This window comes from Corvus kubaryi, unplaced genomic scaffold, assembly GCF_017639235.1.
Source record: "Corvus kubaryi isolate FWS band 111438036 unplaced genomic scaffold, C.kubaryi_AGA036_p1.0 37284, whole genome shotgun sequence".
In the NCBI taxonomy this organism is placed as follows: Eukaryota; Metazoa; Chordata; class Aves; order Passeriformes; family Corvidae; genus Corvus; species Corvus kubaryi.
In genome coordinates this window covers 8,103,256-8,117,088 of record NW_024581088.1, presented here as the reverse complement: position 1 = coordinate 8,117,088, position 13,833 = coordinate 8,103,256, and the positions used below count along the sequence as shown (strand labels likewise).

Sequence of the window (13,833 nt, the reverse complement as noted above, 5' to 3'; positions counted from 1 at the left end):
GATGCGGGCACCGCCAGATGTGCGCTGGGAGAGGCTGGAGAGGATGCAGGCACCGCCAGATGTGCACTGGGACCTCTGTGGAGTTCCAAGCACTGCCAGATGTTGGTCAAGAGCAGAACGGGGCTGTGGGCATAGCAAGATGTGCTCTAGGAAAGGCTAACGGGGATGTGGGCACAGCCAGATGTGCAGGACCTTTTCTGGGTGGTGGGTACTGCCAGATGTGCATCCCAAAACAGAGTAAGAACCCACAGGAAAAATATACCCAACTATAAACAAGGAAAGGTGATACCAAAACAACCCCAGAAAGACCAGACAAAAAGTTTCCCAAAATAATAACGACAGAAGAACCCACCTGAAACAAAAATGAAACGAACAACCCAACCAAACCACACACCCACACAAACAAAACAAACCCTCCAACAACCAAAAAAAAACCTCAAACAAAAACCCCAAAGCAAAAAAAAAAAAAAACAAACACCAAAAACCAACCCAAAATCCACACAAGAAACAAACAAACAAAATCCCAACCCCAACAATTTGCAGGGGTTTAAAAAATGTTCACACCAAGAACAAAACAAGGCCACGTGTCAGGCCTGGGACAACCACGGGGAGCTCAGACCTGTTAAAACCGAGCCCAAATCTGCTGAGCAATTCCAGTAACAGACATTTGCTGGTAACAGCAGCATAATTTGGTTTTGTGAAGGGATCCTCTGGTGAGTCAACAGCAATTCACAGGAACATAATTATTCCTTTGTCCCAGAACACAGGAATTTGGGCTCATTACTGTCTAAATGTCCGGCTGATGCTGTGAGTAAATTTGCCGTGTGACAGGAAGGGATGGGGGAAAACAGAGAGAGGGAAAAGAGAACGGAAGAGAAAATAAATTGTGTCTCCACTGCCTGTTCAGAGTCTGCTCTTGAGAAATCTGGAGCCTCTGTAAACCCTTTCACCTCCACACATCCACCAGCCCTCAGGAAAAGCTGAGGGACCCTCAGCCACCTTCCACGTGAATCAAGTTCAAGTCTTAGCACATATTTTTCTTTTTGGTTCAGGCAACTGCTGAAAAATACATCAGAGGATGCATTTTGCATGAACGCAGAGCCCGCAGTTCTGTGGAAGACAGCACTTGATGATGACATTTCACACCAGGGTAGTTCTTCCACACAGTCAATAATATAAATAAATTAAACACACGGTTCAGCCAACTTCAGGAAAAAGATAAATGACCTTATTTAACCAGCTGTGCTGGCAGGGAAATGGCACACATCTCAGAGCCTGCATCCATCCTGCTGTTGAATTTGCTTGTCAGGGTCCCCACACAGATGCTTCAGAGTCTGCCTGCAAGGCTGGGCCTTGGTAGCTGGGGGCTACGGAGAATAAATATGACATTACACTAAAAATTTTTAGAGGCTAAATATGGGTTTTATCTTCAAAAGCACCAAGTCAGTTTTTAATAGACTCGTTTCTCAGAAGGCAGGCACTTCCAGTTCCACCCAAAGAACCCTTCAAAGCCTCTCTTTTATCGATGATGGGTTTCACTGAATTATTCACCAGATCGCAGCTGCCAGAGATTTTAAATATCCCCGTGACAAGGACAATAAGGGATAACAACCTCCTCCTGCAGGCTCACCCGTGCTGCTGACCGGGGCACCGTGGGTGCCCTGAGCTGATCCCTTCTCCTCCCATCCCAGCACGCAGGGAACCTCTCCTGTGTCACCTCAGGCTGGGACGTTCCTCAAGGAATGGAAAATAAAGAGCAACTTTTTGGAGAGGTTCAGCTCGTGGCTGGGGTGTCCTGCAGAGGAACCACAAGTGATTAGAAGCAGCTTTGTTGTACAGCAGAATGACCCAAGCTGGAACAGCCCTGGAGTGCTCCAGGAAGTGATTCCCAGTTTGGACACTGGGCTGGTGAGCAGGGTCCGGGCTCCTGTTCTCTGATCAGAGCTGAGGTGTGGCACTGCTGGAGCTGCTTCCCACGGCTTGGCTCTCACCCCTGGTGAACCACAGCCTCCTTCGGGTGAGGATTGTCACAGTCTGCCCAGCATTTGCATGAGGGCTTCAGGTGGACAATTAAAGTGTAAATACTCAATAATAATGCTCATTATGAGCTATTTTAAGCACCAGGTGGCCAAACTGGCTGGATCCTTGTCTCTGAACGACCATTCTCCAGGAAAACAGGCTGACAATTGGCAAGGAGCTGGCACTGCTTCCCCATCTCCCTGACTGCCCCAGCTCGGTTCAGCTGCTTCACAATTCACAGCAGGAGGCGCAGGGCTTTTCTCCAAGCTGGTGCTCTGATTGCAATCCTCTGATTCAATTTGTGTTTGTCCCTCTAATTACCTTTCCTTAATAAAAAGGTCAATGATTCTGTCCCTAATCTAAACCAAAAAAGGTCTTGTTTACAGAGCACACCTGCTCAAGGATGTACAAGACAAAGCAAATGCTGGAAGAATATTGATGCTTCATAGCAAAATCTGCTGCTTTTTAAATCTGTTTTAAAGGAAAATTCCCAGTTCTGATCCACATTTTGCTTGCCTGGGCAAGGCTCAGGTCTAATTCTCCTTTCCTTGTTCCCATTGAGCCTGCAGCACACACAACACCGTTTCACAAGCCTGTGTGTAGATCTATACACACCTTCTGTGCTTCTGTGGCATGGGAAAATGATGCACATTTGGGAATAAATTGGAAAATTTAGAGGAAATTCTCAGTGTAGTTGCATTCAAAGTCAACAAGTGCATCAGGGTTTGCCTGGAGATGATGCCCTTCAAGAATAACATAATTGCTGCCAGGGGCACCCCAAGTGCCAGCCTTCTGCAGCAGCAGAAAGGGCAGTTAAGCAGGAGAACATTGGTCCTACCTGTCCTGGCATTCCAAGGAAAAGCTGTCAGGAGATGATTTTCTTCACAGGCAGCTCAGGCCAGCAGCTCCCACTGGGCTCTAATTTTGGCTGGCGAGTCAGGTTTTATCATAATAAAATTAACAACAACCACCACTTGTCATTAGCAACAAGTAATCCCCTTCCCTCAGCTGCTCTCCAAAAACACCACTCTCCCTTCCCAGTCTGGATGAATTATTTACACCTCATCATTGCTGCCGCCGTTTTCCTTGTCTTTTGCCCCGTGTCACCATCCCTTTTATCCACAGGCAGGCTTTGGGGACCTTCTGGCTGCTGTCCAGCATCAGTGATCACCATCACTGCCAGCCCCTGCTGCTGCTGCTGCTGCCTGGGAATGAGACCATCGGTGGCAGGAGCAGGAGTCTGATGCCACCATCACCTGTCCCAGTGCCACCACCAGCGCCACATCTGAACAGATCAGGAGAAAAGAAGCAGGCGGGGAGGAGAAGAAAACACCCAAAAAGGATTAAACCACATGTTAATCCCAGGGAGGAAGAGGAACGTGTCTTCAGCAGCTGTTCCTGGAGTTCTGAGGAATGAATTTCACCTCTGGAGGAGATGTGCTGATCTCCCTCGCTGTGAGGGTCTTACAGCACTTCCCACCAACACCCAGCAGCAAGGGCAGGGCTGCACCAGCCCCAAAAACCTCAGGAGAGATGTTGCTGCCTCAGAAACTGTGCTCTCATGACTCTGGTGGGAGTAAAGGTGGAGAGGGAGGGAAAGGAAAAGGCAAACTGGGAAAGGAGAAGGGGAAGGAAGGGAGAGAGGTTTCCCTCAGCACCTTGATTTACAGGGCTGAGGTGTTAGGAAGGGGTGGGAGCTGCTCTCCCTGCGATGATTTGGGGTTTGGTGCTTCCCCTGCAAACCCTGCGGCACCTCGGGGCTGCACTGCCTGGGACAAGGGACAGGGGAAAAGGGACAAGGGACAAGGGACAGGGGACAGGGGACAGGCCACCCGCAGCACCCGGTGACAAAGAGGCCAGTCCGGGCTTGTCCCTGTGCCACCGCTGCCCTGGAGATCTCGCCGGAGCTGCGGGGAGGGAAGGGCGGAGGGAAGGCGCTGGGATGGAGGGGAAAAGGCTGGAGGGAGGAGAGGTGGAGGGGGAAGGTGAGGAAGAAGGAAAGGGGTTGGGGGGGAGATGGAGAGGGAAGGGACAGAGGAAAGGAAGATGGAGAGGGGTCCCAGACAGGGGGGAGGCCATGCCGGGGCTGCTGAATTTCCTTCCCCTGCTCCCTGCCAGGCTCGGTGGCAGCTCGGGGAGGCCATTCCAGCGCCGTTCTCCTTGGGCAGGAGAGGGATGTGGGCAGGAGGCGGCGGGACCCGGGATCCCCTCCAGCACCAGCACCTGGCATGAAGCCACCACGGAGGAAGAAGCCACCACGCAGGAGTGCCACCATCACCAGCACGAGGGCAGGTGAGAAAAACCAACTCTTCCCGGGAAACCGCCGATGGTGCTTTAAAACCTTCCCCTGAGCCCTGTTCATACACAGATTTTCCTGCACAGCATCTGTGCATTCTCTGCATCCCGGAGATGGAGAGCATGTAACTACAGCGAATAAGCAGTAGGAGGCATAAGGCACCTGCCAGGGAGTAGAGAATTCCATGAACTGCCGGGGATTTGGGATGCTGTAAATATTTAATATTGATATTTAAATATTCACGCTCCCACAGGTGTGGGTCACAGCGCTGATCTATCAGTGGGGGTGAGTGGTTGGTAAAACTACAGAAAAGGGAAGGGTTATTTCCAAAAATCTTCTGTGTAAAGGAAAAATTCCATTCATCTCCAGTTTCTCAGTATAAAAGATGCCTGAAAGTTTCCAGAAATCCTACTATTAAAAAGAATTAAAATCACGTGGCTCTCTGTATTAATGGATAACGGCTTTTAAAAAATCCCCAACAACTCAGAATCAATTTCCTGCTTTAATTGAGTCAGGCAAACACGGTAAACCTGATGCCAGTGCAGAAGTGCTATTAATGCATTAACAGCCTCAATAAATACATTTTACAGCTGTGACAATCCCTGTGTTGGCCAATCGGAAAAATAGGTATTTCCTACTTAAAAATCAGATTTTTTGGCCATTACTGTTTTTCCTGTAGATTTGGGCTTTTTACTAAGGCACAGCAAGCAGTTGCCTCATTTCATTTTTGGTTTATGAAATAAGCAGGAAAGCCTCAGAGGCACCACTCACCTTTTTGCTAACAGCATTTATCATTTTAACAGAAAACCAGCACCACAAAAGCAGAAAGCAGCGGGCCCACTGCCCTCCAGCGCTTCAAATCCCAGCTCCTGGGACGAACCCTGACTCAGCCCAAAACACTGCAGAGGAGAATCAGGAAGATGCAAAAATAAACAAGGCTGTAGCATCAACCTGCAGCATTTTGGGTTCTAGTGGAGCAGAGGAAGGTCTCTGTGCTCAGCTGAGCCAAAGCCTCCGGTGGGATGGGGTTCTGGAGGATCCCGTGGCAGAGGAGGAAAGGCTGCGTGTTTATAGGGTGAACAGGAGGAAAAGGTATGAATTGTATATCCAGGAACACTGCCCAGCTGCCAGGCATCCCCCACCCCTCCATGGCAGCAGCATTTAAAGAAGATTCCTGCAGTCATTTTCTGGAAGAGCAAAGCATGAAGTGAATGCTGAAGGAGCCTCTGAGCTGCACCAGGGGTGTCACCCAAAATCCCAACAATTTCTGTAGCTTAGCAGTGGTTACTCACTCTGTGTCTGTGTGGAGGACAGAGCACTTATATTTTAAAAACCGAACAAACCTGTTAAAATATGGATGCAACTCAGACTGCATCAACAATTAGAAGTGCCACACTGTGTGTCTGTCCTGGAGTATTCCTAATATTCCTAATTACTGCTGTTGGTTTATTTCCAAATAATACTCCTGACCTTTCCAGGTATTCACACTGTACATTGCAGATTTGTGAGCAGATGAAGGACCAGACCTTGTTTGGAGGCTGAAATGATTTCCAGGCACAGGGACTTACCTTCCTTGAAACTGAGCGAGCTGCAAAGTCAGGATGGGAATCCAACCCTCACCTCCTGGCTTTTGATCCAACTGTTAGGTTGAATGTTTTATTTTGTTACAAAAATTCATTGTCTCAGACCCTCAGATGTGACATTCTGGATAAGCACACGTGAGAGGGAAACAGCACATCCAGAACAACGGGGTCTCCTTGGAAGGGCAGGTACTAATTAGAAGCTCATTGGGCCAACATGAATTAAAAATCACATTGAACAGCCTTGTACTCCCCTCCTTCAAATTTTACAGTGAAAGAATGTTTTTCATACAGAGTGTCATGGAAATACTTAAGGAAAACAGCTCAGCCCTCACTAAAGGAAACATTTGAAAGTTAAGTGACATCTGAAAGTCTCCCTGAACTTCCCTGAAAGACACTGTGCTGATTTTTAAAGTTTTTTTCTTAACGGCTCTTCAAATAGACCCTTTTACACAGAATTGATGCTTACATTTGGCTTTTCTCCTGTTTAATACTTCAAAACTCCAGGATACCCAAAAGCTCTCAGAGCCTTTTGCAGGAAGCAGCGGCTTCGGAGCAGCTCCACGGCTCCCCAGACCCCAATAATGTCATTACACGCAACTCTAGAGCTTCCACAAGCACATAACCAGATGAACAATAAAAAGTAAGCAAAAAAAAATCCCATTAGGAATTAATTAACTGATGTTCAATTACATCCACTCCTGCTCTGCCAGAGTTGCTAACAAAATCAGCACGCCTGCAAATGTGGAAAGGTTAAAAGAACAGATTAAGCATCCAGAAAAACACCACAGCATTTCTCTTGACACAATAGCTTATAATCATCTAGTTTGGTTTTATAAAGTTTAATGCATAACACACTCCAGTCTTACATTTATGCTGTGTTTACTAATGCAGCATTTGAGCATCTACATTTTAAAAATAAATTCCTGCCTGGTTAAATACATGTTCTATTTGAAAGGGATTAGTTCTTCACTTGTAGGATATGCTGAAATCCATACCAGAAACTCTCTTTAAAAATAAAACTATACCAGATGAACGACTCAAACACATTATGGAGAGGATTTTCAGCTGTCTCCAGAGCACTTTTTCAATGTCTTACTAAACTGACAAAGCCACAACATTTGGTGTTGGTTTGGTTTTTAATATAGACAGTTTTATATAGGAAACACCCTCCTAGAATATGTAAACAACAAATAGAAGAGAAAGGAGGGGAGCTGGGATTGGCAGGAAATATTATGTACTCATTTCTAAGTAACTACCACAATAAACACTGAAAAGCTTTGAATGAGAAATAAAGAGACTTCCCTGCAGGATGGTTTTCAGATCATTTATTACCAATAAGTAAAAGACAAATTGAAAATCAGAAGGAGGGGGGTGGGAAACATCACAGACACCAGAACACTTGCACAGAGCTAATCAGAGCTTTGCAAATGTTGGAACATAAATAATTTAAAAGGTATCTCTACCAATTAAAATATTCTTAAGAGGTACACATTAAGTTTGCTTGCTTTACAAAAATCAGGTGCTTTATCCTAAAACCAGAGCGTGAGGGGTATTTTGTGGGTTGTTTTGCTTCTAGGAACGACTAATGGCTACAACTTCAATCCTCTTAGATCTGTTCCAAGTGGACTCACTGGGAGAGCATTTGTGGGAGTGATCCAGGGTCCGTGTTCTCCCAGAATCCTGCGTCCAACAGTGGCCAGCACCAGCTGCTTCAGGAGCGAGGTGCGGGGAGCGAGGGATGGAGCAACCCCATCCCACAGAGGAGAGTGTGAAAGCCCACGGGCTGTGGGGTGAGCTGGGCCTTCTGTTACACCACAAGGACATCCTGGGGCAGCAGTTAGGGCAGGATTGCATCACATTTAAGACACATCTCCCCAGTCTTGCAGCCTGAGACCAAGATGTTTAAAGGTGACACTGCGTTGCTCTTAACTCCAGAGCGCTGCCTGCCCGACCATGTTCTCTCTCATCCTGGGATTGTTTCAGGAGCTGCCTTTCTGAGGCAAGTACCAAAGGTGAAGGATGTTCTATTCTGAGCTAATAAATAAGTAAAAACCCCTAACAACAGCAACAACAAAACCCCAAACCATACAGACTCAAGGCTTCCTTCCTGCTGCACTCTTCGTCTCCCAACTCCTTTCAGTTCCCTGGGATACACTTCCACACCATCCATCACACTTGCACAAACACACATTAAAGCACAGCTCAAGAACAGGCTCCCGAGGTTGCCACTGACAAAACTCACCCCTGGGGCTGTGCATTGCCAAGTCCTCTTTAAAAGCTGCTCCAGGACTGGTTTTGCACACTCACACCTCGGAGGAGTTTTGGAATACATGGAAAAGCTGTGTCCAGCTAAGACAGGTCTATCAGGTGTTTCTGAGAGACTACACCACACAAAAAACCAGCACAACCCACGCTCCCCAAAGCAGATGCTCTCCACACTGCACTCTGTCAACACAGGAAAAAAAAATCTGGGAAAAGAAGGAAACCTCTGTCTTATTTTCTTCAAGGCACACAATAAACGAGCTCACGTAACATCCAGACAGACTTTCATAGTATCTGGAGCTATTCCCTTTGGTCCCCAAACTCATCATGCACTCATGAGAGGTTTTTCAGCAGCCTGCAGACAGGCAGAGGCTGCCCCATCCCAGTGACATCCCTGATCCCAAGGACACGGATTTTGCCATGACAAGCTCAGCAGGGAAGCAGAGCTAAAAACCTGCCTGCTGTCCTGTGCTACCATTTCCCTCCTCCCAACCCCACCACAACGGTGTCTCACACCCAATCCAGCACCTCCTTTGCCATTCTGGATCCTTCTGTCCAGCACTTTATCTGAACCTTGCTTTGGTTACAGCTCCCTTAGTGCACACAGTCAGTGTGGGTAAAAACAAGGCACTTGTGGTTTTCCACCTCCAAATCACCAAGATCCGACTTTCCGACAACAATGGGATAATTTCTGGCCTGGTATTCTCTGTTACAAGCTGTACTGCAGGCACAGAAACACTCGTGTGTCACACAGAACACAGGTGGTGTGAGCACAGAGGATTCCTCATCACCCGAAGAACTGGAATCACACGATCCTTTCTCTGCTGCCTGGAGCTGCACAAACAGTTCATCTCCTGCTCTGCTCAGAACCCCTCTTCTTCCCAATTTACATCTTCACACAAGACGTGAATGCCATGTGTTAACATTTTTGTGTGTGTTAAATTCAGAATTTTTCTCTGTTAGCCTTTTCCAGCAATTTCCAGGGGATGGTTCTTCTGGAGATAACACGATCTAAACTGAAATGCTTGACAGCTCTACATGTAACCGAACGACCAGGTGGATTCTCTGCAAGAGAGTGAACTGCTCTTATTTTTTTGCACATCCCCACGAAGCATCAAATGGACCTCCACCTGCCAGGCACTACCCCACACTCTTCCTTACCTGTCAACTTCTCCTCTGGGAAAGCACTTCCCATTATTTTCACCTGATTACTGCGCTGCGGGGAAGGGGAGGGAACTCACGGCTTTTAGAGGCGAAGAGCCAAGTCCCTTCCTAAGTTATGTTCCCACAGAAAACCGCGCTCGGGCCCGTTCTGACGCTTGAAAGCAGGAGTTAGGAGCTGAGAGAGAGGGTCTGTACCTGCTTTTAGCAAGTGGAGTTAGCACAGTACACGAGGGGTGGATCAGAGCAAGAGGGGCAGCCGCGGTCAGCAGCCATCCAGGCCGCAGTCGGTGCCGAGGTACTCCGAGGTTTCCAGCTCCACGCTGGAGAGGAACCTGCGCGTGGCCTTGCGGCAGTTGTAGTCCAGCGTGGTGGTGTAGACAGTCTTGGCGTGCTTCGGGTAGATGATGGTGGTGCTGGTGAAGCGCCGGGGCCTGTGGCGGGGCTCGAAGCGCACCTCGGCCTTGTAGCTGCGCCACGAGCAGTTGGGCACGCAGACGATGGTCTGGCTGCACGAGGCCACGCTCAGGCCCACGGGCAGGTACACGTCGTCGATGAAGTGCTTCTCCGAGTCGTATCTCACCGAGGAGGTGTACCTGCAACGCAAGGGAGGCATGAGCTCTGCTCGGGGGTTTGTGGGGAAGAGGAGCTGTCGGGTAGCGGGGTGGCTCCTCAGCCCTGGAGCTGCCACCTCACGCAGAACCATCTGCTGGTGTCTTGCACGTTTACGGGATGAGAAAAGAGCCTTATGTTAGCAGCATTCCCAGGATTATCACCGCTTAGCCCAGCTGCCAGCACTACCGAAACTTCTTCTCAGCCCTGAGCTCTGTGAACGTACAAACCTCCTGCAAACTCCTAAACCCAGAGGCCTTGATCCACGTTTAGGCTCGGCACACAAACATCCCAACTCCTCCGAGCGCCGAGCCCGTGGAAGCACACGTTATCTCCTCAGCTTTGCTCTGCCAGGAATCACAAGGGAGTGCTCTGCTATCACCCCTGGCATGGGGCACTCTCTGAAGACAAACTCCTGAAGATTCAGCTGGCAGGAAAACACTGCAGTTTGCACACCCAAAGCCTCCCTGCCTGTGTTGCAAAAGAAAGTTTCCACCTCCTTCGTGCTGTGACAACTCTGTGCTGGCTTTTCCACTAACTAAGGAGTTAACTGCCTCCAGTTCCAGCCACAGTACGGGCTCCTTCCCCACACCAGGACATAATTCGCCCTACCCTCCCCTGCATTAGGCTTCCATTTGATTTTATCAGCCTCCCTCCAATTGCACAGTCATCAACTGAGAGCCTTCTTTTCTCATTACTGCAAATCATGGTGTTCAAAGGAATAATTCACAGGCTGTGAAGTGATGCAGAGCATTAAAAAAAAAGAATTATGCACTCCTCTGAATGTTACCATTTCTTTCAGCTCACACAACCAGCCACAGCTGTTAAGATAGAAAGTGCTTATTATAAAACCATGAGGTTGCAAGAGCAAAATTCCTTTCCCTGAATGAAACCATCCTAAAAAGATCTTTGAAGCTCTTCCCTGATGATTAACTCCTGGTTAATCAGTTGAAAGGCAAAGTTTTGGAGCAGTGCAAGGAAGGAAAAGCAGGAAAGTAAAATATATTAAAGTCTTCCTGGAAAAATAACCAACAAAACAACCATAGGGGTGGGATTAAAAGAGGCTGAACACTCCTTCAGCCTGTACAAATGTCCAGGTCCAGGAATGTAGAGCTGCGGTGAACAATGGCTCTGCAAATAAATTAACTTGACTCACAGGCACTGATAAGGCCTAACTGCTCCTTTGCAGGCTAACTCCTCTAACTCCTTCCAAACGAGATGACTGTAACACCATATTTACCTTATTTCCTTTGGTGGTAAAGGGTCAAACTCAACTCCTTCGCCAAAGGATAAAGGACACAATCTTGGAGGGCAGCTGGAGAGAACGGGGCTGGGAGAGAACACGGAACTCTGCAAAAAAATGCAAAAGGGTTTATGTTACCATTTTGTTGTAACTTTTATGTCACAATGCAGTACATTCTCAGGAAAACAGATTTGTTTATCCCTCAGTATGGAGCTGTTGAGGTTCAGGAGGATCTGCTAGTCCAAGATGTGCTACAGGTGCATCCTTCAGGCCTGACTCCACACTGGTCTACAGCATCCAAGAGGTGGCCAGGGGCATTTTTTGAAGACAAGGTCCTAACTTCAGGAGCTTAATTCAGAGAAGCCACTCTGGGAAATGAGAGAGGAATGCAACCCCTTGGTGCAGTGTTCCCTGTATGAACCCACAGTCAAGTTCTAACCAACATTTTATAGGTGTCTGAGAGCTCTCTCCTTGCTGGATTCACCCCATACACCCACAGACAGACCGCAGCAGGAAATTATCACCAGGCACCTCGCTGTGAGCCACCTCCTTGCTCCACAGCTATGCCCTGGCTCCTGTTGGAAGGCGTTAAATCCAACCTAATTCACGCACAACTTGTTGGGAAGGATGAACTCATTCCCGCTGAGCGGTGATTCATGGACTGCCCCTGTGCTCCCCTCCTGGACACTCAGCACCGTGAGCTGACACCGAATCCCACAGCCCAAGGAAACCAAAGCAGCCCTGAAGGGATGGAATCCAAGCCGTGTGTGTTTTTGAAGCCAGCTCTGCACGTGTGCTTACTATCGAGGGGCTAGGGGGGCTGTGAGCATCTTTCCCTCCTGTGGCCTCTTCCAATTTCACAGCAGCACCCCTGTAGAAAGTGGATTTTTCCTCTAAATCTGAAGTCTCCAAAGTATTTGTACCACCAGCTCAACATCCAAAAACTATTTGGTGAAAAACCAAACTAACCGAAACCATTGTTTATGCAGAATAAAGTTACTACTCCGGGTCGCGCCGGAATAACGGGAGTTCCCTTTCCACAGGGATTTCCAAAGACGTGCTGCGATGCCGCCCCAGCCCCGACCTGGGGCAGGAGGGAGAGGAGCTTCCCTTGCACCCAGAGTCGACCTCAGAGCTTTGTAAAAAGCCCCGGCCGGCCCGGTTCCCGGCGGGATCCTTCCCTCCCGGCGCAGACCCGTTCCGGGACGCGACAGCGGCCGGAGGGCTCGGTTACAACGGAGGGAAAAGGCGGGCGGCTGTTCCAACCCATTCCCACGCCGGCCAGCCCCGGTCACCCCCGCGGGTTTGTCTCCACCCTCCTTTCCCCGCGGGATGCCCGGGGCCGCCGGTGCGGGGTCCCGGTTGCTGCGGCACGGCGGGGTCCGAAGGGCAGCGGCTCCTCCGGGGCCCCGCACCTGCCGCGACGGCACCGGGCCGGGCAGCGGCTGCGCGGAGCTGCCGGTCCCGCGGTCCCGGAGGGTGCCGGATGGTCCCGAAGGGTGCCGGATGGTCCCGGAGGGTGCCGGCGGCCCCGGGCAGCAGGGAGGGGCCGGTACTCACCGCGGCGGAGGGCGCGGGCGGCTCGGGCTCCGGGAGCCCGTTGGCGGCGGCGCGGTCGGGGCTGCCCGAGGAGAGCAGCCAGGGCGGCGGGGCCGGGCCGGGGCTGGGGGGCAGCCCGGAGTCGGGGCTGTCGAGGCCGGAGTCGCCCCGCTTCCTCATGTCCGGGAGGTCGGGCACCTCCCGCAGGCTGAGCCGCCCCACCATGGCCGAGCCGCCGCCGCCTGCCCCGGCCCCTGCCCGCGCTGCGCTCCCTGCGCCCGGGCGGCGGCGGCGGGCGGGGCGGCCGCGGAGCCGGGGAGGGGCCACGCCAGGGGCGGGGCGTGTCCCGGCCCGTGTCCCACCGGTGTCCCTGTATCCCTCCGGTGCCCCCGTCCCGCTACTGTCCCTGTCCTCCGGGCACTCCCTGTCGTCCCGGTTCTCGCCGTCTCCCCGGTGTCCCTGTCCTCCCGGTGACCCCATCCCCGTAGCCCCCGTCCTGCATCCCAGCCCGACCGCAGCCGCGTGGGGTTAGGCACTGGAAGGTGACGGAGTCACCGTCCCTGGTTAAAGACAGACCGGACGCGGCACTCAGTGCTCTGGTCTGGTTGACAAGGTGGGGATCGGCCCCGGGGTGGACTCGATGATCTCGGAGGTCTTTTCCAACATAAATGATTTTGGGATTCTGTGAAACCAGCCCCGACGAGCTGCCCTCCAGCATCCCTCGTCCAACCCACAGTGCACCATCCCAATGTGCTGCCAGCAGAGATTTTGGGGAGCACTGAAAGAGCTGCCAGATCCTGGTGGGCTGCCTCCAACTCCAGTGATGCTTTCCCCAATAGCAGGGATTTTGGCAGCCGGGTTAAGCCGCCCAAGTTTTCCCTCCAGGCTGCTCTTTTTCCCTCCCCACTCCCGAGCATTCGGACTCAGGCAGCAAAGCTGCCGCCCCTAATTGCAGTTTTCAGGCAAAGCTGCCGAAGCCGAAACAAGAGAACAGAAGGAAAAGGTCTTTCTAGCACTACAGGAGACCGAGGGAACCTTTTTTGGAAAATCCTAATGAAATAATTGCGCCATGTCATCAGATTCGGTGGGGGAATACTCTTGTGGAGGGAAAGCAACTC

At 50.5% G+C, this 13,833-nt stretch overlaps 1 protein-coding gene across 1 annotated transcript; it reads right to left on the bottom strand.

Moving 5' to 3' along the window:
- Positions 1 to 7,208: 7,208 nt before the first annotated feature.
- On the bottom strand, positions 7,209 to 12,997 carry RFLNB (refilin B). Its single transcript, XM_042026357.1, has 3 exons — positions 12,737 to 12,997; positions 11,174 to 11,283; positions 7,209 to 9,917 (listed from the first exon to the last, which is right to left on the bottom strand). The coding sequence occupies exons 1-3, from the start codon at positions 12,938 to 12,940 to the stop codon at positions 9,587 to 9,589; spliced, it is 645 nt and encodes a 214-aa protein (XP_041882291.1). The 5' UTR covers positions 12,941 to 12,997; the 3' UTR covers positions 7,209 to 9,586.
- Between the last annotated feature and the right edge of the window lie 836 nt (positions 12,998 to 13,833).